Here is a 26,683-nt window from a genome sequence, read left to right as displayed (position 1 = left end):
GATATCAAGAAGGAGAAGAAAGACAGGGAAGTTGGAGCAAAGGGAGGTGGGCTACAAGCAGCTCATTCATTGGTGTGGGATCCAGACACACAAACAGGTCATTACAATTCCCTCTAGTGCAGCTCTGAAAGGAACCCATGTCCTAGATGTGGAGGGACAGGGGTAGCTTCCCTGAGAGATTGTTGTCTAAGCTAAGGTGTGATGGGTGACTGAGTCAGTGGAGATAAACAGAGAAATCATGGGAAGTTAAACAACTAACTAGTTAGTGACTAGAATTAAATCTGTATAGAAATTTAGCCCTGGCTGGCATGGCTCAGTTAGTTGGAGCATCATCCCATAGACTGAAATGTTGCGGGTTTGATTCCTGATCAGGGCATATACCCAGGATGTGGGTTCGATCCCCAATCGGGGTACCTATGAGAAAGCAACTGATCAATGCTTCTCTCACACATCGATGTTTCTCTCTCCCTCCCTTTCTCTAAAAGCATTGAAAACATGTCCTTGAGGAAGGATTAAAAAACCTGTGTAGGAATTTAGGTTCAAGAAAACTATGAAGTATTCTTGCCCAAAATTTTAATCTTAATTAATCAAGACTCTAGACCTAACTTCTGATTTACAGGAAATACTGGGAACAGAGGATTTTAAAATCACATTGTCTTAAATTTTAAAACCCTAACCAGAGAACTTCAAAATTATAGTCAGACCAATCCAGTGTTCTGTTTTGTCATCCAAAAAAAAAACCCCAAAAATAAAACTGTAGCTCCTGGAAGAGGAAGTGACCTGTTAAAGCCTTTTACTCCATTCAATTTTTCTGTATATTCAGGTTAGGCCAAATGGCTCATGTCCATGATCCATTAGAATAAAATATCCCTGCTATTGTTGCTTCTAATAGTGATTATGATAATTTTTAAAATATTTGTTCCTAAGCCACACAACTAACAAGTAGCAGAGTAAGAAGAAGTCATTCCAAAGTTGTTGACTCCACAGTCCCTGTATTTAACGATCACACAGCACTGTCCCAACTAATAACGACAATGGTGACTTTTAAGGTGAAGGTAAGAGAAGGCTTTTTGTAATTTAAGTCAAAAGAATGGACAGACTCTCAGCACAGTAAGGACACAAGAATGATGCAAGCAGGAGGTTAATTGGCCCAGTATGAGTGGTCAAGTTATTTTTTTAAACTGAATTTATCAAGATGACATTGGCTAATAAAATTACATAGGTTTTAGGTGTATAATTATAATACATCATCTGTATGTTGCATTGTGTGTTCACCACCCAAAGTCATTTCCTTCCATCACCATTTATCTCCCCTTTAACTTCTTGTACTTCCCCAAACTTCCCTTCCCTTCTGGTGATCACCATACTGCTATCTATATCTATGAGTTTTGGTTTTTTTAATCTCTTCATTTTTTTCACCCAACCATCCGATCCCTGTTTCTGACAGCTGTCAGTCTGTTCTCTGTTTCTATGAGTCTGTTTCTATTTTATTAGTTTGTTTATTAGATTCCACTTATAAGTGAAATCATATGGCACTTGTCTTTCTATGACTGGCATTGCACTTAGCATAATACTCTCCATGTCCATCCATATTGTCGCAAAAGGTAAGATTTCCTTCTTTTTCATGGCCAAGTAGTATTCCACTGTGTGCGTGTACCACAGCTTTTTTTTTTAAGATTTATTTATTTATTGGTTTATTTGATAAAGGGGAAGGTGGGGGGAGAGAGGGGAAGAAACATCAATGTGAGAGAGAAATATCAATTAGTTACCTCTTATACATGCCCACACTGGGGACTGAACCTGCAGCCTAGGCACATACCCTGAGTGGGAATCAACCAGCAACCTTTTGCTTTGTGGGCTGATGCCCAACCCACTGAGCCACACCAGTCAAGGCACCACAGCTTTTTTATTCACTCATCTACTGTTGGGCTCCTGGGCTGCTTCTAAGTGTTGGGTACTATAAATGATGCTGCAATGTGAACATATATGTGCATGGTTATTTTTAATGCTTGAACAGGAGGTCAGACTACAGGCAGAAATTTTCATCCCCTGTCCTCCTTGCCCTCCACAAGGAATAAAAAATGACCGTGCTTTTAAGAAATAAAAAATAGCTGGGTCCTGGCCAGTTGGCTTAGCTGGTTGGAATACACCAAAGGTTTCAGATTTGATTTCCAGTCAGGGCTTGTACTGGAAGTCAGTGACTGATGTTTCTCTCTCACATCCATCTCTCTGTCTCTCTCAAATCAATAAATATAACCTCGGGTGAGAATTTTTTAAAAAGCAGTTGGGATATTTGGAGGAAGCAATAGAAACTAGGACTATGGGGAAGGGGGAAGATGAAAGAAGAGGCGGGAAGGAGAGGCTGAGGGGAAGTCTGCTGACCAAAGGTTGTCCCCATGAGTGCCATGGCCACCAAGCCCCCTTACTCATGGTTGAACAGCTTACAGACTTTATAATAGAGGCCAGTCAAATCTCTGTCATGCCATGTACTCTAGGTTGGTTAGACTATCATGCACAATCCCGAGTGAAAAGATTCACTCACCATGTTCCATGATTCTATGTGTTCAACAACCAGCTGGGAGATAGTTTCCTTACAAACTGTTCCATCCTGGGCTTCCAATAACTTATATTAACATCAGGTACTGTGCTGGATGCTTTAGATGCATTCATTATCTCTGATCCCCCCAGTGACCCAGCAGAAGAAGTCATTGAGACTTAGTCACGTAAGATCACAAAGCTACCAAACCAGACAATTTTTACTGTGCTTGTCTGACTTGGACATAGCTAATCTACCCTAAGACTGTGCTTCTAAACCTGCGAGGAAGCACTTGTTTTTTAAATTCCCAATCTATCATAGCCTGATTATTTTATAAGATACATAATTTTTGTAAAATACAAGATATTTTCAATACAAGCCCAAACTTATTACATTCCACATACATACTGTATGAAATCGCTGTAAATGTTTCTAAACACTTACTCTGAATTTCTGTGCCAATCTTGTCATAGAATGGCACTAGAGTCATGGTCCCTACTCTCGAGGGCATACCAGAATCATTCCAGAACTTTTGTCAAGTATATGTTGCTGGCCTCTTCCCAGAGTCTGATTCAGCAGGCTCGTCATGTTTCATAGACACTCTCCAGGGGATTCTGGTGTCCATCCCGCGTTAAGAACTACTTGCTGCTCTAACATATTGCCAAAGCTACTGTTTTCAGTTTGGTGCAAACTCAGAGAATCAAGATGCTCTTTCAGAATTCAGTAAAACCAGTACTGGGCATGGTGGTGGGAGGAAGGGGGAAGAGTAAAAATGCCAGGTACCTGGGGATTCAATGGTTGCCTTTCCTAACACCTGTATTACCACCTAGTGCTACTTCAGCATCAATGTAAAACTTTTGATGTCTGGTTCAAGTATGAAATCTCTCTGAGCAGCACATTTAAAGCAGTCAAAATTGCATTTTGCAGATAACTGCTCCCAGCTACGATGACATCTCTATTATGTTTCCTCCTACACAGCCCATGACCTTTGCAAGGTCATGTGCATTTGAGGGATTCTGGGAAGAGTTCACGCCAGAGGAAAAAAACTGTGAATTCCTAATTCATCCCAGAGGACAGCAAGCTAGTAGCAGCAGGTCATTCTTAGGAGAAAAGCCTGGAGAGAGAAGCACTCTGCCTTTAGATCAGGGCCAACAGTGAAAAGCAGAAGTGCTGGTATACAGATTCCCTAAAAAAAAAAAATCCAGTGACTTGAGTAACCCCAACAGAAGTGAGGATCAATAAGATACTTGTAAGAAGAAATGACAAGAAATGACAATAGGCTGACAGAGCCAAAATACAACTAATTTATTTTTTCTGCAATAGTTATCTTTTTGTAGTATCACTGATATGCCTGTGTACATTGAACTGACCCTCCACAATGTTAAACAAGTACGTGCAGAGTCTGATTACGCAGTGTGCACTTTTCTCTCAGTCCCCATCCTCGAGGGGTGTGTTTGTATAGCAGGTGCTCAATAAAAGCTGGGAGTATTCCTCCAATTTCATTCTCTAGAAAAGATTTAAAACTCCTTGATGGACAATATGGTTCCAGACTACATTAAGGAATCCTACAAATCAATAAGGAAAAGACAAATGACTCAAGAGAAAAAAAGGCAAAGGCTGTTTTGCTTTGCAGAATGATGCCCAACCCACTGAGCCGCACCCACCAGGGCACCACAGCTTTTCTATCCACTCATCGACTGCTGGGCCCTGGGCTGCTTGCAAGTCTTGGCTATGGTTATATATATAACCATATATAGGTTATATATATTATATATATATATAATATATATATATACACAATAGGTTATATATATTATAATGGTGGACTATTTCACAGTAGAGGGAATAAAAATAGCAAAGACATGAAAAGATTCTCAACCTCATTGATGAATGGGAAAATGCCAGGCCAAAGAAGACAGCACTCTTTAAAAAATGTATTTTATTAACTATGCTATTACGGTTCTCCCGAGCTTCTGCAAGGGAGGCGCCTTCTTACTTCTGGATACAATCGCTCCTCCTCCAGTGGCCCAGGCCTCTGGAGAGGCCCTGCACTTCTCTCTCTGGGCATTCTGGAAACTTTGCGAGGATATCAGGCCTGATTAAAACCCTGAACAGCCCCTAAAAAGATAATGATTCTCCCCCCTTATCTGCATTCATAATTCAAAATAAAAATACTATTAAAGTAAAAAATATCCTACAAAGTTCAATTTTTTCCTATGACTATGGTGATACTTTTGATAGTTGAAAAATTTTAAATCTCTCAAAAAACTTTGGCTTAGCTGGAAGCATGTGCTTAGTTAATTCTAACTGACTGGATGATTTAGCACTTGCCAACACAAGAATGAAAAATGGAACAAGTCATCAGCAATCTTTATGGTCCTTTTCCAAGACAAGGATGAGATAAAATGGAAGGAAAGGACAAGAATTTAATCACTACTTGTTTCATCAAACTAGATCCTTAACAAGCCATGCACACGTTAATTGGCCAAGCTTCCAGGTGCAACACTAGGTGTGGCTCCCTGGTTACTCAACAAGCACTTCTCTCCCTGGGCTCCAACAAGACAACAGAGACTTGCCAGGTCTTGCCCCTCCAGCAATGGTTCCCTGCCTGCTTGCCCACAGGGGCTGCAAGTTGATTCCCTCAGGGTCAGGTCCCCAGTAAGGAGATTTCTTCAGCTCTTTAGGGATCTTGAAAATCAAATTCCCTTAGCTTTTTAATATCTGCTCCCTATGTGTACAGGGAGAGGAAAAGAAACTGTTTGTTAAACTGTTGCATTATCTTTTCCCATTTATTAAAATTACAAGGACACACTTGGATGAAGAGAAGGATCAGCTTTTTCCACCTGTCTCAGCAAGGGAATTGGGTGTGTCTGTTAAGTCTCCCACTAGATGTTCCTGGACCCAGATTATCTACTTAATATTTTTTACTTTACTCCCTGATAGTGGGGAAAAAGATTTTCCTCTAAATTCCTTATAGGTCATATTTGAAGTGGGGGTACACTATCCAGCAAATGGCTACATCTGCAATTTCATGAATCACACAGTAACTTATGAAGCGATTTCCCTTCTTTGAGCAAATTCCCAGGTCCCCTTTCTCAGAGGGGACCTTGGAGAAAGGCATCACCTTGGTCTGTGAGGTCCAAACTCAGGTGGTCCCTCTGTGCCCTGAGGATTTGGCACCTTACTTCTAGCTCCCACCCTGGCCAGCCAAATCCAGGCAGGCTGGGGCTGCAGGGAAGATTGAAAGTTATGTGGTCTGTCTGCCTTCCTGTCCATTCTTTGGCTGATGTCGGTTGGTAGCTAATATGAACCCTTTAGGCAAAGTTTAGTTGTGCATTGAATACTAACCTCACCCCCTTTAAGTCTTCCACCACTGAACTCTGATATGAGGGAAAAAGTAGACGGGGATTTTTTTTTTAAGAACCCTCATTCCTTTCTGCAAACTGCTTGGAGGATCTGAACAGGAATTTTCATAAGCTAACAAGACAAAGGTTCTTTTTGTATATTCTCACTTTCCCTTCCCTTTCCAGACTATACCCCTGGGGATTCTCTTCAGGGGGTAGATAACCCCCTTGAAAGAACAGCAAATCTCACCTTCCTGCTCAATCAAGCCAGAATGGGCCCACAGCTTTGCCAAGGAAGCTACAAAAACTGTTTCTGGCCTCAACTCCCCAGGGAGGGAGTAAGCCTTGGGGTTTGTTCAGCTGCATGTCTGTTAGCAGTCAAAGGTTCTCTTAGTCCAGCTATGTTTAGCTTTGTTTGATTGTCTTCCATGGGAACATAACTTTTTTCAGCTCTCCACTCATAACAACTCATCACCAAGGACCTGAGCCCCAGATGATGAGCTGGATATCATCTGGTTTGTAAACATCCACCAAGAGCAAAGAAAGGTCCCTTCCGTGAAGACGTGTGATCCCACTCATTTCTGGAAATGTGTTCCCTTTCCACCTCCAGATCCAAAGACGTATCCGTCTATCCTTCACAAGTTGACCTGATTTTAAGAGCTTTGGCTTTGCCCTGACTGGTGTGGCTCAGTGGGTTGGGCATTGTCCCACGAAGTGAAGGGTTGCCAGTTCAAATCCCAGTCAGGGTACATGCGTGGGTTGTGGGCCAGGTCCTTAACTGGGGCCCTGCAAGGGGCAATCTTGCACATCAATTCTTCTCTCCCCATCTCCCCCCCACCTTCGCCTCTTTCTAAAAATAAATAATTTTTTCAAATATATTTTATAGATTATGCTATTATAGTTGTCCCAATTTTCCCCCTTTGCCCCCTCCATCCAGTACTCCCATTACCTCCAGCAATCCACCCCCACTTAGTTCACATCCATGGGTCATGCACATAAATTCTTTGGCTTCTCCATTTCCTACACTGTTCTTAACATCCCCCTGTCTATTTTGTACCTACTAATTATGCTTCTTAATCCCTGTACCTTTTACCCCTTCCTCCCCTTCCCAGCTGATAAACCTTCAAATGATCTCCATATCTATGATTCTGTTTCCTGTTCTGGTTGTTTGCTTAGTTTGTTTTCTAGATTCAGTTGTTGACAGTTGTGAATTTATTGCCATTTTAATGTTCATAAGTTTTAATCTTCTTCTTTTTCTTACATAAGTCCCTTTCACATTTCATATAATAAGGGCTTAGTAATGATGAACTGTAACTTGACCTTATCTGGGAAGTTCTTTATCTGCCCTTCCCTTCTAAATGAAAGCTTTGCTAGATAGAGTGATCTTGGATTTAGGTCCTTGCCTTTCATGACTTTGAATACTTCTCTCCAGCCCCTTCTTTTCTGCAAGGTTTCTTTTGAGAAATCAACTGACAGTCTTATGGGAACTCCTTTGTAGGTAACTCTGATTTTCTCTTGCTGCTTTTAAGATTCTCTTTAACTTTTGGCATTTTAATTATGATGTGTCTTGGTGTGTTCCTCTTGGAGTCCAACTTGTTTGGGACTCTCTGTGCTTCCTGGACTTAAATGTTTATTTCCTTCACCAAATTAGGAAAGTTTTATTATTTTTTCAAGGAAGTTTTCCATTTCTTATGCTTCCTCTTCTCTTTCTGGCATCCCTGATTTGAATGTTGGTATGTTTGGAGATGTCCCAAACTATCCACGTGTTTTTTGAATTATATTTTCTTCTTGCTGTTCTGGTTGAATGCTCATTTCTTCCTTATATTCCAAATCATTGATTTGAACCCCAGCTTCATCCCCTCCACTGTTGGTTCCCTGTATAATTTTTCATTTCAACCTAGTGTAACTTTCATTTCTTCCTGGGTCATTTTTATTTTGTTTTCAATGTACTTGATGAGTTCTTTAAGCATCCTGATCCCCAGTGTTTTGAACTCTGCATCTGGTAGGTTGGTTATCTCTGTTTCATTTCGTTTTCTGGGGTTTTGTTCTGTTCTTTCATTTGGGTTATATTTGTCTCCTCAATTTGGCAGCCCCCACCCCACCCCACCATATTTTCCTGTGTATTAGATAGAGCTGCTTTGACTCCCTGTCTTAGTAGTATGGCCTATTGTAGAAAAAGACCCAGTAAATTGTTTGGTGTGGAGCCTTAGGAAATTGCCAGGGTGGGACAATATGCTCCACTGCTCTGTGGCTCTGTGTGGCTAGAGAGCTTGGAGAGGGGACAGTGACACTGCCTGACTCCTGGAGGTTTGCTTGGAACTCGCTGTGTGACTGGCGCCCTTCCAGCTGTTGCCCCAGTGCTGAATCTGAAGGAGTGGGTCTATGTACATTTTAAGTCCATGCAGGCCCTCCTGAAAACCCGGCAGTTTCTTCCATCACCCCAACCCCCACTGGTTTTTACAGCCAGATGTCATGGGGACTTATCTTCCTGGCACTGGAACCCTGTGCTGTGTGCTCTGGCACAGGGCTGGGATTGCTCACTCCCAAGGTATCCATCCCAATTTCTATCCACCACACATGAATGTGGGACCTCCCATTTCACCGCTGCAACCTTTCCACGTCACACCATGCCTCCATGCCTCTCTGCCTTCCTCTGTGTTTCTACCCCTCCTACCCATCTGGATGAATATGGCTTCTTTAAATTCTTGGTTGTTGGACTTCCATACAGCTCAATTTTCTGATGGTTCTGGGTGTTATTTGTTTTGAGGTCTAGTTGTAATTCTCTCTGAGGTTGCACAAGGAGGCAAAGTGTGTTTACCTATGTTACCATCTTGACCAGAAGTAAATAAGTAGTCTTTAAAAATATACTAAAAGCTTTAGCTTAAAATATTGTAATATCTATGCATGGTGTCAGATGGGTACTGGACTTCTTTTTCAGGGTGATCACTACCTAAGGTATATAAATGTCTAGTTACTATGTTATACACTTGAAACTAACATAATATTGTGTGTTGACTGTAGTTGGAAAATAAACAAATTTTTAAAACTGAAAAATAAAAAAGAAGAAAGAAGTTCTGGCTTAAAACGTCTCCTGATGACCTCAGTCCCCCTGACCTTTCTCTTTGCTGAGCCTCTCCAGCAATTGTAGCACTTGATCTGGCTAGTGACTTGTATTGCTCGTAAACTGCTTCATGTTACAGGTTTCAGCTCCCTAAGGAGACAGTTCCTAATGGTAGTAATGATGATAATAATAGCAGCAAACATTTATAGATGACTGACTCCATGCAGATTAAATATCCCATGTTAACTCATTTTATTGTCCCAATATCCTATGTTCTACTATAGTATCACCTTTATGAGTTTTTTTACAATAGAAGAAACCAAGGCGCCAAGCTTGCACAACTAGTAAATAAAGAAGCCAGGCTTTAACCCAAGTTGAAGAGCCCCTAGGTCTCTAAAAGATATCTTTTAGCCCTGGCCGGCATAGCTCAGTGGATTGAGAGCAGGCCTGCAAACCACATGATCAGGGTTCGATTCCCAGTCAGGGCACATGCCTGGGTTGCAGGCCAGTTCCCAGCAGGGGACTCACGAGAGGCAACCATACATTGATATTTCTCTCCTTCTCTCCTTCCCTTCCTCTCTAAAGATAAATTAAAAATCTTAAAAAAACAAAACAAAACATGTATTTTAAAAAAAGATATCTTGTATATTAAGCCCTAATGTCCTATTCACCCCATAGTACCTAACTCTGGGAATTGGATTTATCATCCTCTTGGCTGGTGTGGCTCAGTGGATTGAGCTCAAGCCTGCACACAAAGGGCCACTAGTCTGATTCCCAGTTGGGGCACAAGCCTGGGTTGTGGGCCAGGTTCCCCAGTGCGGGGCACATGAGAGGCAACCACACATTGATGTTTCTCTCCCTCCCTTTCTCCCTCCCTTACCCTCTGTCTAAAAATAAATACATAAAATCTTTTTAAAAAATTGATTTTCAGATGAGAAAACTAAACTTGCCTGAGGTCACACAACCAGGAACCCGTAGAGAGCTGTGATACAAGCCTAGATCTAATGCTTTCTGCCCATCACCAAATGGAAACCATGGATTTGATTAGCATATACCTCAGATACTCACCTCATGCACAGCGGTAGGGACATTTGCAGGCAGGGGGAGGAGAGAGGATAAAAAGACGTGTGAGAGAAGCGGCGGACAAGGAGATACACTAAAATGTTGCAGGCGCTATGATGGCAGTTGTGAAAGTTCAGCAACCATAGAGATGAGGTTGTATTCAAAGGATCCTTGGATTGTCACATAGGGAAATGAACTTAGACTTTCTGCAAGGTTTTTAACCCAAGGTTTTGTGATTAAAAAAATTTTGTGATAAACTCTGTAGACCAGAAAATCCAACTAAGAGTACCCTGAGTATTCTGGCTCATTAGGTTTGTGCTATGAATAACAATGCCCTCCCACTCCATTATAGTGTTGCTACTTCCTGTGTTGCCCCTGGTTCCATGAGTGGGGAGAGAGGGTCACAGATCATCTTCTGGGAATTCTGGAAACTCCTGACACAATGAAAAATCCAGTGAAAATTGTGCATTTTTCCCCTGGGAAAGAGAATCCATAACTTTTAGTGGACTCTTTAAGGTATAAAGTATCATCCAAAAGTTAAGAACCACTAAAATGATCATTTGAAGGTATGCCTGAACATATAAATACATATATATACACACATACACATATATAAATACACATACACACTTATTTTGGTGTGCACAGAAAGTACCTGGAAGGAAACACGCCAAACTATTAATAGCAACTACTTCTGAAAAGAAATTCTTTTTTAAAGCAGAAGGCAAGAGAGTCATTTTTGCTCCATACAATTCTGTACTGATTTAAAAATTAAATAATTATTAATTAATAATTTTTAATGAGCATGTATTACTTTTATAATTAAAATGTAGAAAGAATCTTATCCCTGTTTTGTATCACTGTGGGTAGGCTATGTTGAGAAAACCATAATAGTGTGAATGGAGCTGCTACACAAGTTAATATAAACATTGTTACAATGAATTAATGGCCAAGAGTTATGCTGTTATTTAGCAAGCTCGGGTCATGGCTGTCCAGCTAGGACAATGATAAATTGGTGCCTAATGGGTACTGTGGATAGCCAGGAAGCCCCATGTGGCAGCAGATTCACCTTGCACATGGCACCCAGAGATGGGTACCATTGGATAGACAGTAAGGCCAAGGCCATCAGAAACACCATCAGGTTCTACAAAAGCATGGGCAGTCTCTGCACAGTGACAGGTTTAAGATGGATGCAGGCTGCAAGTAAAAATGAACTCACTGCCCACAAGGTCACATGTGCATACAAAATCATCACTGTAGGAACTATCATCTAAACATAATGCACAAGGACATACACCTTTTTTTTACATGTATATAGTGTTCTTTTGGAGGGTCTGGCAGGTAGAACATAGAGCTGAAAGACAAGAATGTTGGGAACAAGAAAAACAGTCTCAGCCCCAAGAAGCCTGCGTCCCTAGCAAACATCCTGTAAGTTGATTGCCATCTGTTTAGTTTCAAAATTTTCTTCTCAGTTGAGTTAGACCCCATCCTGTTCCCGCGTGCGGGGTCTGTAAGCCAATAGCTAACCGCCACATCTGCTTCTGTGCAACACTTGCTTGCTTGCCTCTATATAAGGACTTGGCTGTAAGTGCTAGAGGTGACTCTCGTTTGCAGCCCCTGTGGGCACGGTGTCTCCGGACACTTTGAGAGTTCACCCCTGCACAGGTTAAACTTGGCCAATAAAGTAACATCTTTGGAACCCTGAAAGTCTCCGATATTTGTTCTCGCGGTTGGTGGATGCAACAAAGAACCCCGAGATCTCTTTCTAACCATGACCTTGTACAAGTTCTCTGCCCTGTCTGTCCAGATGTTTCCCCATTTAAGAAGATGACAAAAGCCTGCAAATCAGTCATTCTGAGATCAGTGCCAAATTTCTGCCATGGTTCTAAAAATATCCAGAATGTGAATAACAAAAAATCAATGTATTTTTACTTTTAATATAAAAACAGTATAATAACAGCGTTAAAAATTTTAACTACTCTCCCCTTTCAACCTAAATTTCCTTTTTTAAAGGTAATATTGTTTTTAGATTTTATTTATTTACTTTTAGAAAGGGGAAGGGAGGGAGAAAGAGAGGAAGAGAAACAGCAATGTGCGAGAGACACAATGAATGGTTGACTCTTGCATCAATTGGTTGCCTGGCCTGCAACTCAGGCATGTGCCCTGACAGGGAATCAAACCCATGACCTTTCATTTTGTTGGCTGGTACTCAATCAACTGAGCCACACCAGCCAATACTAAATTTCTTTTAAACTAACAGTTTAATGTCGTGTTCTATTTATACTTTCAAATCCTCATTATTCCCCTTTCCATTTCTCCCTGCCTGCATCCTGTGAATCAAAGAAACTTGAAACCCTAACAGCAGGAAACAGAAAACTAGCCAAGAGCAGACAAAAAAATGAAACAAAAGGCCCAATTATAGTCTTTGTGAGTAAAATGCTATAAATACCCATATTTTTCTATCTGCTCATGTATAGGTTTAGTATTTTATTCTGACAGTATACGTAGTGAACCAGTAACTTATGTCAATTGGCACCATTTGAAGCAGGCACAGGCGGGTTCCTTTGTAACAAAGGCTGGCTCAGTGTGTTGAGCTCAGTGCTGCACACAGCAGCGATGCCGAGTGATGAACATGGCCAGCCCTGGATAAGGCAGAACTGACTGCACTTAGATAATAACAGCTCTCTCTTAAACTCTGAGGTAAAAACTGTATACTTCGCAACTAGAACTAAGCTCAAACTAATTATGTTCTATTTGGATTTTCTTTTCTGCTGGCTAAATCACCATCTAAAACACAGGTGGCAAACACAAGGCCCATGGGCCAAATCCAGCCCTCTACCTTGTTTTATCTGGCCCAGCACCTTGCTTCTACCAGGTGGCAGCGCCAACTCTGGCTTAGGAGTAATTACATTTATACAGTCCTAACATTACTTTTGACTCTTTGAAGGCAACTGCAAAGCTGATGTAGCCCCTGGTGAAATTGAGTTTGACACCCCTGAAAATATTTGAAAACCTTGACTGGAAAATTGGACAGCTAAGAAGAATAAGGTGGCAATTGTCCTGCAAAGGCCCATTCCTCCCAACATCCTGCTCTTTCAGAAAAATGCCACTCATATCTGAGCTGACTCTAGAAAATTTCCTTCTGTATCCTTCCTTGTCTCTTTACTGGCCTAGATATTTTATTGTGCACTGCAGAAAAAAATATTTTCTAACATTCTGTTTAACATTTCTTTTCATTTAATTTCCATTTATATTTTGTATTGCAAAATTTCACTCAGGTCTAAAAAAAGAATTTCAGTAACTAATAGCTTGATACACAACAGCTATTTAAGATTTCAGATACTCAATATCATCCTTGGTTTTTCATTGCCTTCTTGCATTTGGGGAAGAATAAGTTAAACTAAATTTCAAAATGCTGTAATTCTTTTGAATCATCATTAAAATAAGACTGGGGAAAGAGAGAGTTATATAAAGGAAAGGGGAGGGTGTAATGGTGGAATTGAGGGCTTCACTGATGAAGCCGATAAGAACCAGAGCTTCCGCAGACAGCCATCCCTGAGGGCAGGGCCAATCCTTTGCTTCTTATGGATGTGAAATTACTGAAGTCTGGAGTTTCTGTCTAATTTTATGCTGAAAGCAACTTTTGGCTTGCCTGGACTGTTTCTCAACAGACAAGTTAGAATGCTTATTGCTTAAGCAGGGACAATTTCTACAAGGTCTAATTCAGGCTGAGGATTATTTTTATTTTGCCCCACATACCCTGAACTCAAAATAAAGTGGTTGTAACCGAGGATCACAGAGGTAAGAAACCTAGTGGAGTCTGTTGGGACCCTTATGCCAGTTTTCTCCTTCCCTGGTCCTTTCCCCAGGGAGATGTCCTGGTTTAAGTGTCCCTAACAAAAATTTACAAAATCAAGTTAGTCCCAGAAAATACAAAAATAGATAATAAATACAATTAGACAAGAAGAAGAGTGTTTTATTCTCATACCTTCTTAGAGAAAATATAAACTGATACAACTTTTCTGGAGAAAATTTGGCAGAGTTTATCAGTCTGAAAAACAGTATGCTCCACTTCCAAGAATTTATTCAGGGCAAGTCAACTTTTCTTCCGGTTCTAGCCTTCTTTCTATTATCTCTGTATATTAGGTTGATGAGTCATTTAACTGTTTTTCTTGTTTCAATCCTCACCAGAGGACATGCTTATTGATTTTAGAGAAAAGGAAAGGGAGGGAAAGAGAGGGGGAGAGAAACATTGATGTGAGTGTGAAAAAAACATCTCACATGCGATCTGACTGGGACTGAACCCACAACCCAGGCATGTGCCCTGACCAGTATTGAACCTGCAACCCTCTGGTTGCAACTCTGCTTGATGGGACAACTCTCCAATCAACTGAGCCACACCAGCCAGGGCTTAACTGTTCTTATCTTAGTGTGTTCTGTATTTTCACAACAGACTATAATAAACACTTACTCCTTTGGTAATCAGAAATTTAAAAGTCATCATTAAATACAAAACACACACAAATACACCCTGTCCAGAACCACTTACATTCAAAAGTGCTAGTGTTTAACCCTCAGTAACCAGCTTCTGGGGGCTTTTTTGGATGATGATGATGAAAAACACAGTGTCTATAACCAGATTTTCCAGTGAGGTTTGAGGATATAATACAAAAGCCCATGTCCACTTTTGTGGCTGTTACTTCCATGGGATGATCTAAACAGAGCTTTCCTTCCCTGTGGGCCCATGGACTGTCCCTTTAGGCTTCCACAGACTCTCACTGCAATGTGAGTTAATAATAGTGTGGTAGCTACAGTTCTTCCTTCCTTCCAAAGACACTGGAATCTCATTATCTAATAAGATATTGTTTACCTCCATTTTTCAGCAAAGACGTTATCTAAATTCTTCTAAAGCACATGACAGTAGCCCTGTGAACAGAGAGCAAATTATAATAGTTCTGTGGCCAAAGCACATTACCCTACTATTTCAAGATGTTTTCTGGGGTCCTCAGGGGTTATATTTAAAACCTTCTGGTTATTGTTTGCTAACTGCTGGGATGGTTTTAATCAGGGAGGAAGCCAGTATTTTCAGCTTGGGTGTTGGAAGAACTCCTAAAATGTCTCCAAATTGATTTAAGAGAAAATGCTTAAACAAGAGGAAGTATTCCTGCCCTGGAATAAACTCATTGGAACTGACATATAACCACAGATCAAGAGAACTACATTTTTTGAACACATTATATCCCAAAGACAACTGAGGTTCTAAATTTTATCAATATCAGATGATAAAACCTGTTCAACAAGGACCATCGCCTTAATATGCTGGTTGGCAGCATCCTCCTCTGGAAATAATCTTGGTGTCCCACCTAACTTCTCTACCAGGATCTACTTTTTACACTAAGTTTCTTGAAGAAATTTTTTTTTCTTTTTCATATTTACTTATTTATCTTTAGAGGGGAAGGGAAGGAGAGAGGAAGAGAAACATTAATGTATGGTTGCTTCTCGTGCATCCCTTGCTGGGAACTGGCCCCTCCTGGGAACTGGCCTGCAACCCAGGCATGTGCCCTGACTGGGAATCGAACCGCGATCGCGTGGTTCTGAAGAAATTTTCTTGAAGAGGTTTTGATGACTCGACTAAAATTTTCTGAGGTAAAAAACCTCATATCACCTCCACGGACATTTTTCTCTTCCCATAATCCTGACTGGAGGTAAGAGGGAGAGTCCTTGTGTGATGAGGCCAGTTTATTTCTAGGTTCCAGAAAAGCCATCTTTCTCAGTAGCTCAGTTCAAGCCAGACACCCTAGACTTGGGCAGAACTAATTCAAATACCTGAATCAGTTCCAGAAGCATCTCTGGTTTTACTGATGAGTGTCAGTGAATCTCTAGACCCCAGCTCAAGACACATGGTATTTGGTCAGCCTTCTATTTGTATGAGTAAAATGTTTTCTTATTTTTGTATAATTTATCATGTATAAATTTCTAAAATCCAACCCAGGAACAAGCCACCACAGCACGGGTTTCTAAAGCTGACCCCAACCCAGTCCTCCTGAATCCAAGTCTCTGGAGATAGGGTCCTGGATACTTCCTTTTTGAAAAAATGCTGCTAGAAGTCAAGTGCTTCTACATACTGAAGTACAAGAACCTTTGCAGTGGAACAACTGTAAGAGTAAATAGAAGAAATAAGTCTTAGGAAGCAGAGGCAGGCAAGATTTGAATTTGAGGATTTAATACTAATTGGTGAATAATATTTTAAAAAAACAGGTCAGTAAGGAGGAATCATGAACATCTTTGCTTCAACAACTCCATCTTCAGCTAGCTGGCTGCATCAGTGTGCTGATGCTTTCTTCTACCTCTGAGAGCTTCTTCAGGACTTGGTTGACCTTGGCCTCATCAAATTCCAAACACAGAAATTCAGATTCCTGAAAAACATAAAAGGGTGTTTTATAGACAGAAGAGACCCTCAAGATAGCTAAAGCTCTGGATCTCGTGCAACCCAGCTCTAAAGGAATAGGGCCCTTACTCAGGAACCTTGACTCAAGCCCTCTGTACCTAAATGCTATTTTACCCAGCACAGCAAATCCAAGACAACGCCCTAAATGAAACTACTTCTCTGAGGTATTTCATAAATGGTAAAGAGGTATTCAAATGTCAGGTGTTCTCATTATGAGGCACATAAGAAGCTCTTCCTGTCTGCCATCACATCTGATCCCATAATAATTTTTAAGTCAGTACTAGAGTATGCTGTTTCATAGATGATGATCCTGGGGCACAGAGTTTTAACCTGGATCACTAAATCAGAAAGAGGGAGGGTCAGGCTGTGAACTCCATGCTGTCTCCACAGCATACTGAAGCATAAAATGGAAGGAGGACTTGGTTTAGCTCTGTGTGATCCTGGGAATTGGGCGAACTTGGATTTAGTGATGATACTAGAAATTGTGACAAGTGGTATCCAAGTTTCTTGGGAGGTGTCAGATTAATTGATAACCAGATGTTGAAACAGCCCTAAATATGTCTAGGGCTATTCTACTTGTTGCAAGCCAGCTCTCCCAAGATTTCCCTCAAACACATTCCCTTTAATCACTGTTAAGGATCAGTCTATGAACCCTGCATCAGGTAGATATCAAAGAAAAAGGCCTTGAAAGTATGGTGACAGAAATTTCGTGAGCGCTGAACAGATCCTAGGTGCACATTGTCCTGAGAGACAAGGGCAAATGATATCATTCAAGAGGAACTATATTCAAGATTCTTAAGAACAATAATCACATCATTTTAGAGCAGTATAAATTATTAGAAATCATATCCTCCAACTCCCTTGTTTTTAAGATAATGAAATCGGGGCCCTGGGCACATTAAATGGCATGCTTACTGCCCGTCCCTCTGTTGATGGCACAGCCACCAGGTCAGGGCTCTTCTCCACACGTTCCTCTGTAAATGCTATGGCACTTCCCACCTCTGTCCCCAAAGTGGAAGCCAGGAGAAGACCACAGCTTCTTCAGAGGGAGGGAGTTACTCTATCATCAGCTGGAAGAACCTTCAGGAGTTGATTCTGAAAAAGGACGTACCTTTGCTGTTGCTAAGCTCCTGCACTGAGTCTATAATGATGGCACTGGACATCCCCCAGAAAAAACAAATGCAGAGGGGAAATAAGGGGCCTCTCAGAAACAAAGGGGAGGGAAGGCAGCTTTCCCTAACAGGGAACTTGCTCCTCAAACATGTGTTTGGATAGGAGAGGGGAATAGTCTCCCATATGTGAGCCTAGAAACTGCCAGATTTTCAATTAGTCAAAAGCAAAAATTAATTTTAAAAAAAGAAGAAAGAAGCTTGCTTGCTGTGTTTAAATTTCAGGAGGAGCAAATTTATGGCAAATGAGGCAGTTCAGATGGCTAAATTAAGAAAATATCTCAGATTTGAAAGCCTTTTATTCATTCAGTTTCACTAAGATGTTTAGCTTGACTTTTTTAAAAATGCATTTTATTGATTATGCTATTACAGTTGTCCCATGTTCCCCCCTTTACTACGCTCCACCCTGCACACCCCCTCCCACCCACATCCCCCCCTTTAGTTCATGTCCCTGTGTCATACATATAAGTTCTTAGGCTTCTACATTTCCCATACTATTCTTTTTTTTAAATTTATTTTTAGAAAGAGGAGAAAGGAAGGACAAAGAATGGAAGAGAAACATCAATGTGTGGTTGCCTCTCATGTGTTCTCCACTGGGGTCCCAGCCTGCAACCCACACATGTGCCATGACTGGGAATCGAACCTGCGGCCATTTGCTTCACAGGCCCGCACTCAATCCACTGAACTACGCCAGCCAGGGCTACATTTCCCAAACTATTCTCATCCACCCCCGCCCCCGTCTATTTTCTACCTACTGTCTATGCTACTTATTCTCTGTACCTTTTCCCCCTCTCTCCCCTTCCCACTCCCCTGTTGCTAACCCTCCATGTGTAGTTCTGTTCCAGTTGTTTGCTTAGTTTGTTTTTGTTTTTGTCTTAGGTGTGGTTGCTAATAACTATGAGTTTCCTGTCGTTTTACTGTTCATATTTTTTACCTTCTTTTTCTTAGTTAAATCCCTTTAACATTTCGTAGAATAAGGGCTTGGTCGTGATGAACTCCTTTAACTTGACTTTATCTGAGGAGCACTTTATCTGCCCTTCCATTCTAAATGAAAGCTTTGCTGGATAAAGCAATCTTGGATATAAGTCCTTGCCTTTAATGACTTGGAATATTTCTTTCCGGCCCCTTCTTGCCTGTAAGGTCTCTTTTGAGAAATCAGCTGATGGTCTGATGGGAACTCCTTTGTAGGTTACTGTCCTCTTATCTCTTGCTGCTTCTAGGATTCTCTCCTTCATTTTAATCTTGGCTAATGTAATTATGATGTGCCTTGGTGTGTTCCTTCTTGGGTCCAACTTCTTTGGGACTCTTTGAGCTTCCTGGACTTCCTGGAAGTCTATTTCCTTTGCCAGATTGGGGAAGTTCTCCTTTATTTTTTGTTCAAATACGCTTTCCACTTGTTGCTCTTCCTCTTCCCCTTCTGGTATCCCTGTAATTCGGATGTTGGAATGTTTAAAGATGTCCTGGAGATTCCTAAGCCTCTCCTCATTTTTTTGAATTCCTGTTTCTTCATTCTTTTCTGTTTGGTTGTTTCTTTCTTCCTTCTGGTCCACTCCATTGACTTGAGTCCCAGTTTCCTTCCCATCACTATTGGTTCCCTGTACATATTCCTTTATTTCGCTTAGTGTAACCTTCATTTTTTCATCTAATTTGGGACCAAATTCAATCAATTCTGTGAGCATCCTGATTACCAGTGTTTTGAACTGTGCATCTGATAGGTTGGCTAGCTCTTCAGCATTTAGTTGTATTTTTTTCTGGAGCTTTGATCTGTTCTTTCCTTTGGGTCGTTTTTTGTGTTTTTTGTTCTGTCTTGATGCACCTGTTATGTAGTGAGGGGCGGAGCCTTAGGTGTTCACCAGGACAGGGCAATCCACGTTGCTATGTTGATGTTGTATGTAGGGAAGGGGTCTGAGAGGGAACAATGGTGCTTGCTCTGCTCTCTGCCGGATTTCAGTCACCTGTCCCGCTTCTCCCAAGCAAATTGGGCCCTTCTGGTGCTGATTCCCACATAGATGGGTTTGTGTACATTCTAGGACCCTGTGAGTCTCTCCAAAGAACTCTCCTGTGAGGTTGGGAGTCTTTCCTGGCACCTCAACCCCCACAGGAGTTTTCAATCAGTGGTTTGAGGCTTTATTTCCCCGCGCTGGGGCCCTCGGTTGCGTGGTCTGTCCTGCTCCCCAGTTTCGCCTGGTTTATCTTCATGTGAATGTGGGACCACTCAGTCCACCCATTGCCACCTTGTGCGCCAGGGGTCACCAGCTACCACTTTGCTTTGAGCCCTCTCCGTCCCAGCTGCCTAACTCCGCCCCTCCTACTGGTACGGATGAATGCAGCTACTTTAACTCCTTGGTTGTTGAACTTCCATACAGTTCAATTTTCTGTCAGTACTGGTTGTTGTTTTGTTTCTAAATTTTTGTTGTCCTTATTTTGGTTGTGCAGGGAGGCACAGTAGGTCTACCTATGCCTCCATCTTGGCCGGAAGTCTTAGCTTGACTTTTAAACATGTTTTAACATTTGGATTTTTGAAACAATGACCAGAAAAATAATAATTAAGAGAGCCTAACATATACTTAGGAAACTGCCAGAAAAGATGATGTAATTTGTTTCACCTCAGTGAGAGAAAGTCTGTTACAATGATAAATTTCTATTTATATGAGAAGAGATTATCAAGGACAATGCTCATAGAGACAGAAAAGCCTAAGCACAGTTTATTAATAAACAGCCAGGATCTTTTCTGAGCAGGGATCATTAATTTGTAAGAGGTTTTAGTACTCACATTATTTTTGATTAGCCCTCTTAAGTATTAATGAAGCTCAGTTTATTTTTGAAGGAAATCAAATACTAAAGAGAAATAGCAGGCTAAAGAGTCAAAAGTTAAACAAATATTTTCTGTCCTCTCCCAACCTTCACCTCTCACCCCTTGAAACAACACACACTAACAGTCTTAAAAATACACATGTAACTCTACACGAGTCTTGAAGAAACAGTTTACCTGAAACTGTATATTATCAATGCCTAGCTCCATTTAGTTAGGCTATCAATATTTTATCAATAATTTGAGAGCCTTTAAACTGAAATTAATACATGGGGCTTTATTAAAATTTCACATTTGACTGGAGTACCCTACCAAAAATACATTTAATGCACTTGACAATATCTTTAGAAACATAGGTGGTGCTTATTAAGCCAAAGGGAAAAAGTACAGATGAAACACTTCAGCTTTTTTCCAGTCATCCACCTTGATCTGGACCTAAATGATCATAATAGTAAGAGATGACAACACTAAATTGCTGTATGTAAATATCTGAGCAAAAAGTTAGGACCAATTTCTTTTCAGGAGAGTGTGGATACAGTATGGGGTACAGTTAGAAAGTGGTCAGCAGATGAATAAGCAAGCACATCATTAGTAAGACTGTGTACTTTGTGATCAAGGGGAGTACATTATTGCATTAAACTCAAGGGTTTAAATAACTATTTTAAATTAGAGAAGAAAGCAGGGGCAAAACAGTCAAACATGCACTTTTCTCTAAGTGCAAAAGCTATAAAATTCTAAGAAGAGATCCTTGAGAAACCATCCTGTCTGAACCAACAACAAAACAAAACAAACAAAAACAAGCTAGCTTTAGTGACTTCTAGAGAAGGCCATCTCAGATTCCTCAGAAACTCCTTTCCCAGGTCATCACTCTAACATTCTTCAGGAAGCTCTAACTTGTCAAGCCTAAGTCTCTATCGGAAGCTCATTTCCTAGCAGGGTCAGAGAGTATAATTGATTATTAATTTATATAATAATTGAAGACTGCCATTAAACAGGTGTTTGGATTTCCCCATCTCACTCTAAGTAACCTCTTTGTACAGGATGTCCATTTAGATGACTTCCTTATCTTGGCCCATAAGCATACTCTGAACATTCTTTGGTAAAATAATACAGTAACCAAACAACCAGTGGGGTCCTACCTAGCTAGCTCACTGTCACAAGGCCAGAACTCCAGAGATAAGAATTTGGTGGAAAGGAAAAGGAATCTTTTTATTTAAAGTATGTACAGTTTTAAATAATGGCAGGTTTCTGCCTCAAAGCCTATTCCTCCTGAAGGAAGAAAGACACCCAAAGAAAATCACCCTGCTACCCTCTGTCAATTTAGTTCCAGTTTGCACCTGAACTTCTTCTCCCACCAAAAGCATCATCCTTTAAGAAATATATGTGGCTTAGCTGGTTTCCAGTTACTGCATAACTTCAGGCATCTTTTGAAGTCTCTGCCTTCAGGCATCCTACTTGCGGTGAGCTGCCCTCTTCCCAGGGCTGCCCTTCTGTGTGTCTGTGTGTCTGGCCAGGCAGGACCCATGTGGCACAACTCCAGTTGTTTGTGCCGCTGCCCATTCTTGTGTCACCTGGCCACGAGGCTTCCAGGACCAGCACTGACTGGTCCTCTAAGCCCTGACCCACATGTTGGTGCAGTGCATCCAAGGCCCTGCCCAGGATGGAGCAGGCACAGCAGCAGCAACTGATGCTGCTGATGGCCCACCTGCTGGAGGAGCATGTGAGTAGCAGGCAGGCGGCTGCCCCTGTGAGAGCTGCTGCTGACGGCCCCCACTGGAGGAAGGCATGGTTGGAGAGTGGGCAGCTCCCACAATGGCTTCCCATGAGGGAGAGAGGTACAGGGCTTTTTTGCCCTGCCTTAAGGCTCCCAGGCCTCATTGCCCAGAGCCTCCTCCTTTCCTCTCTTTCCTGGCTTAATACCTGCTGTGCTCCAGATAGGCCCTGGAGCACTTGAGGAGGAGCACCAGGAACGTTCCCAGACTATGTGGTCTTCACAGCCTGGGGTCCAGCAACTCTGACCCCAGCAGCTGGGAAAGAGGAGAGAACAATGAGCACAGAATTTCTGCATGCTCCTCTTTTTAAGGTTGCCTCCAGAATCCCCTGAAATGCTGGAAGTAGCTGCGTTATTACCCTGGCTGTCAGGACAACTCACATTGGTTTGGCAGCTGCAGTGTAGCCATTGCTCACATGCCATCCTCGGCAATTCACCCTTCCCCTGTTACAATACTACAGTGATAAGGTGTTAAAAATAGAAAAAAAAAGACTATAACTTATAAAATACCTATAAGCCATTTAGAATCAATTCAACATAAAACAAAATAGAAATCCTATAACCTATTTTCTATATTATTATAATTTTCCATGTACAATTTTCACAAAGCTGTTTTCTCAATGTATTGACCATATTTAGCATTGTAATACAACATTGGCAAGTTCTAACATGCTGTGGTTTCTTGAAAAATGCCCAAGTTGCGGGATGGATAGTGAGAATGGGAAAGAGTGCCTTAGGATCCTGATGAACTGATTGATACTGACTCAGGAAGGCCACATACATCTGGCCAGATTTCATAAGGATTATTCCCAAAGTTTTTCTTTTGGTTTTGTTACTGGTGATATCAGCTCCCAGTTTTTGAGTTCAGTAAATAAAGAATTCAGAGGCAAGAACTATAGTGTATGATGTTTATTCAGCAAGCAAAGTGAAAGTACACTTGAAGTTAAGAATCAAGTGGACTGCTCAGAGATCTGCCTTGGTTTTTTTCCCCCCTAAGATTTTATTTATTTTTAGAGAGAGGGCAAGGGAGGGAAAAAGAAAGGGGAAGAAATGTTGATTGGTTGTCTCTCACATGCCCCCAGCTGGGGACCTGGCCCACAACCCAGGCATGTGCCCTGACCAGGAATCAAACCAGCAACCTTTCGGTTTACAGGATGACACCCAACACACTGGGCCACACCAGTCAGGGCTACCTTGTTCTTTTAGAAAGAAAGTCAGAGGCAGAAGTGAGCCAGCTGGGATGCACAGACTCAGGAAACAGGTTACAGAGGCAAAAGAAGGGCCCTTGGAGCTTAGGAGAAAGAAAACAATGATACACACCTGAAAGAAGGGACAGGACAGTGGTGGGGGGGGGGGCGGTGGAAGGTGGAGGTGGGAGTGAGGGAGATATGGGAAGGTGTGTGAGAGAGAGAGAGTGAGAGAGAGAACATGAGCAAGTGCACTGAGTCCTTTTGTCTTAAAGATTCTTTATAGGGTCAGTGTCATGGTCTCTATCGATTGGTCAGCATTAGGGAGGTCATTGGTCATTGTACCCAGCCCTGATGTCAGCCATGGTGTAGTTCTGTCTGCTTTTGCTGCTTTTCTGGGTCTGGAGCTAAAACAGAACTGAGGTCTAGATGTTATCTCTAGTTTGATCAAAACTCTTAAGATCATTTTATGCTGATCAGAACCTCATTATCCTGAGGGCTTAATGCTTAAGGGAGTGGTCATGCAAGTGAGAAGGAAGTAGGTGAGTCAGGGTTCTGGACAGGGGGAGTTTGAATCATCCATCTGTCTCAGTTTCCCCATTCCACTTGCCAAGGAATTTCCTAGCTTCTTACTATCCTGATCAGTATTTATCGACACAAAGGGACTCTTTGCTGAGTAAAAACTTAAGTCATGAGGCCTATCCCCCTATTTGCGCTGTTTATTTCATAAACTTAAATTAACTCTCTGATCTGCAACTCCACCCGCACTGTGTCTTCTGTGTTTAGCAACTGGAGAGAGAACAAGAACATGTGGCAAAGGTCAAAACTGGTAATAGTTTCTTAAAGAGCAATTATATAATAAGTAAGTTACCCAAAAGTTTTGAACATTGTCCACCAGAGAAGTTCAAAACATCTTCCTAAGTAAACCTGTGTTCACCACTCATTCCCATACTCCCTATGGCTTTCTCAGAACTATCATTGATACTGTTCCCTAACTACTTCAGGAGATCTCAAAATAGCTTCTCTGTGGCAAAGGATCTTCCAAGTTCCTTCCTAAGGAACCATTTACCCAAAATTAAAATTTTATACTTCCCTGAAAACTGTGATTATTCTCCACTTGTCCTTTCGTATCTATTCTCCGCCCTTCTCTGCCTTATTCCACGCCCTGTGCAGCTGGTCTCTAAGACTGTATCACCCCCTCATTTTCTGGCTTAGAGTTGGGTTCAGGCAAGAGGAAAGAGTGATCAGGATGTTTATTCCCCAACCCCCAACTCCTTCTCCTCTACCATTGCCAATATTTGCTATGTGGGAGTGTTATTTCTTCATTTCTCACTTTACTTTTTGGCTTCAATGGGTACTTCAGTATAAACATTAAGATGAGTTTCTTCAGATTGTCAAAGTACATACTCATCCAATACAAACTCCAAAAATGAGCAAAGCAAGGCTTTTCACCATGTCTAAGTTGGTAGAAAGGCTGTCCTCCAAGTGTAAATAACAGGATAAGCCGGAACAATTATTTTTCTCTTATTTGATATCAAAGTCTTGTATAGTAGCACTTTGCTATTAAAGAACAAGAACAATAACAATAGCAGTGACAACTGTGGAAGGTTGGATTTCATTAAGAACTTGCATCAAAGGTCTTGATATCAGAAACATGGCCTCATCTCTGTCTATAACATATTCTTACATCCTATATCAAAACAATGGATAGCTCAGTTGTGGCTTAAAACAATACTTCAAAAAAGAAAACTTGCAATCTTTAATAATACATATTACAACCAATGGTCTTTACTCAGGCCATTTTTATCCTAAGAAAATCCTCATTTCAAATATAATAGCCAACAAGTCATACATCTGTTGTTTAAAGAACAGGCTAACCCAATTCTCCAAAGGGGAAAAATAACTGTACTCTAACTCACAAAACAAATCATCCTACTGAGGATGAAAAGAGACTGAAATCAGACTCTTTAGGAGCTCTAAGACTGCAACTTAATGACCGAGTAACTAAATTAAAATGGCACACCCCAAAACTTAAGAGGTGTCCATAATGTTCTAAGAATGATGTGGGACTGAGATACGGTCTCCAAGAACTAAAAGAATTTGCTATAATAAACGAAAATAGCAATGCCTCAGCACACACCAGGTACTTTCAGTGCCAGACCAGCTTCTAGAATCAAGGGTGTCCAACCTGCAGCCCACAGGCCACATGTGGCTCAGGATGGCTATGAATGTGGCCCAATACAAAATGATAAACTTACTTAAACCATTAAGAGATATTTTTGTGATTACACATTGCAATGTATTTAACGTGTGGCCCAAAACAACTCTTCTTCTTCCAGTGTGGCCCAGAGATGCCAAAAGGTTGGACAGCGCCTATAGGAGGAAGTGTTTTTCCACAGTCCCACTATTTCCTAGAAAAGGACAGGGTAGATTACCAGTGTGGCATAAACAACAATTACTGAATTTTCTGAAGATTTTTGTGAGGACAACCTGACAAAAGAAATTAAAGTGCTTAAAAAATTCAAAAGCGCCCACTGCCATAAATTCTAATTGTATTAAAAATAAACTCTATAGGAAAATAAACTTTTCATCAGTTAACTAGAAACTCAAGGGCAAAAAAAGACACTGGGTATGTTGGAAGTTTCAGACCTTCCACTGTTAGTTTACTGTTAAACAAAGCTGAGGCAACTAACTTCAGTTTTACCAATGACATACTCATTTTATATAAAAGTGGCAAAAATTTTAAAAATAACACCAGATCTTAATTAGTCAGAGTCCTACAGTATGTGTCTCTGCTGCTTCACTTCTTCCTCCTTTTTTGGTCCATCTTTTCAGTTATTTCCACCAAATGAAAAAAAGAAAATAAAATTTAAACATAACAGCTCTGCAAGATGTTTTACAGAAAAGGAGATTAGAGCTATTGGGAAACTTTAGTCCTGATTTCACATAACTACTTTTGAAAATCACACTATATAGTGTAATTTAAGTAAAAAAGTTCTTCTTATCCAAATACTTCCTTTTATTTAGTAACCAGGATGACTGTTCTCAGCCTAGACATCTTTAAAACATAAGTACTCCCAGGAGAGGTATTACAAAAAGTTATTGACACCTTTCTATTCCTTTAATCAGGAGACTTGTTTTCTTCCAAGAGGAATGAACCCAAGTAGTCTGCCTTAAAACACAGGGTACCTTTCCCTTAAGAGGCAAAGATAGGGCACGAAATATAAAAGAACTAAGAAAATACCAAAGGCAAATCCTTCTCTTTACCTGGGCACCCTTATCAGATGCCCAGA

The 26,683-nt window shown here is 41.0% G+C and overlaps 2 protein-coding genes across 2 annotated transcripts in view; both read right to left on the bottom strand.

The window, feature by feature from the left end:
• Positions 1-26,683, bottom strand: part of B3GNT2 (UDP-GlcNAc:betaGal beta-1,3-N-acetylglucosaminyltransferase 2) — a 153,525-nt gene that overhangs the window by 78,427 nt on the left and 48,415 nt on the right. The gene's annotated exons all lie outside the window — the stretch shown is intronic.
• The window catches only part of COMMD1 (copper metabolism domain containing 1), an 89,879-nt gene continuing 79,397 nt past the window's right edge, over positions 16,202-26,683 (bottom strand). Inside the window, exon 3 of the mRNA XM_037048012.1 lies at positions 16,202-16,419. Within this exon, the coding sequence (XP_036903907.1) occupies positions 16,309-16,419 (111 nt within the window). The 3' untranslated portion in view covers positions 16,202-16,308. The remainder of the gene's footprint in view (positions 16,420-26,683) is intronic.

Source organism: Sturnira hondurensis, unplaced genomic scaffold (genome assembly GCF_014824575.4).
Source record: "Sturnira hondurensis isolate 20B ecotype Veracruz unplaced genomic scaffold, ASM1482457v3 Scaffold0006413, whole genome shotgun sequence".
Classification (NCBI taxonomy): Eukaryota; Metazoa; Chordata; class Mammalia; order Chiroptera; family Phyllostomidae; genus Sturnira; species Sturnira hondurensis.
This window is presented reverse-complemented; position numbering and strand designations above follow the sequence as displayed.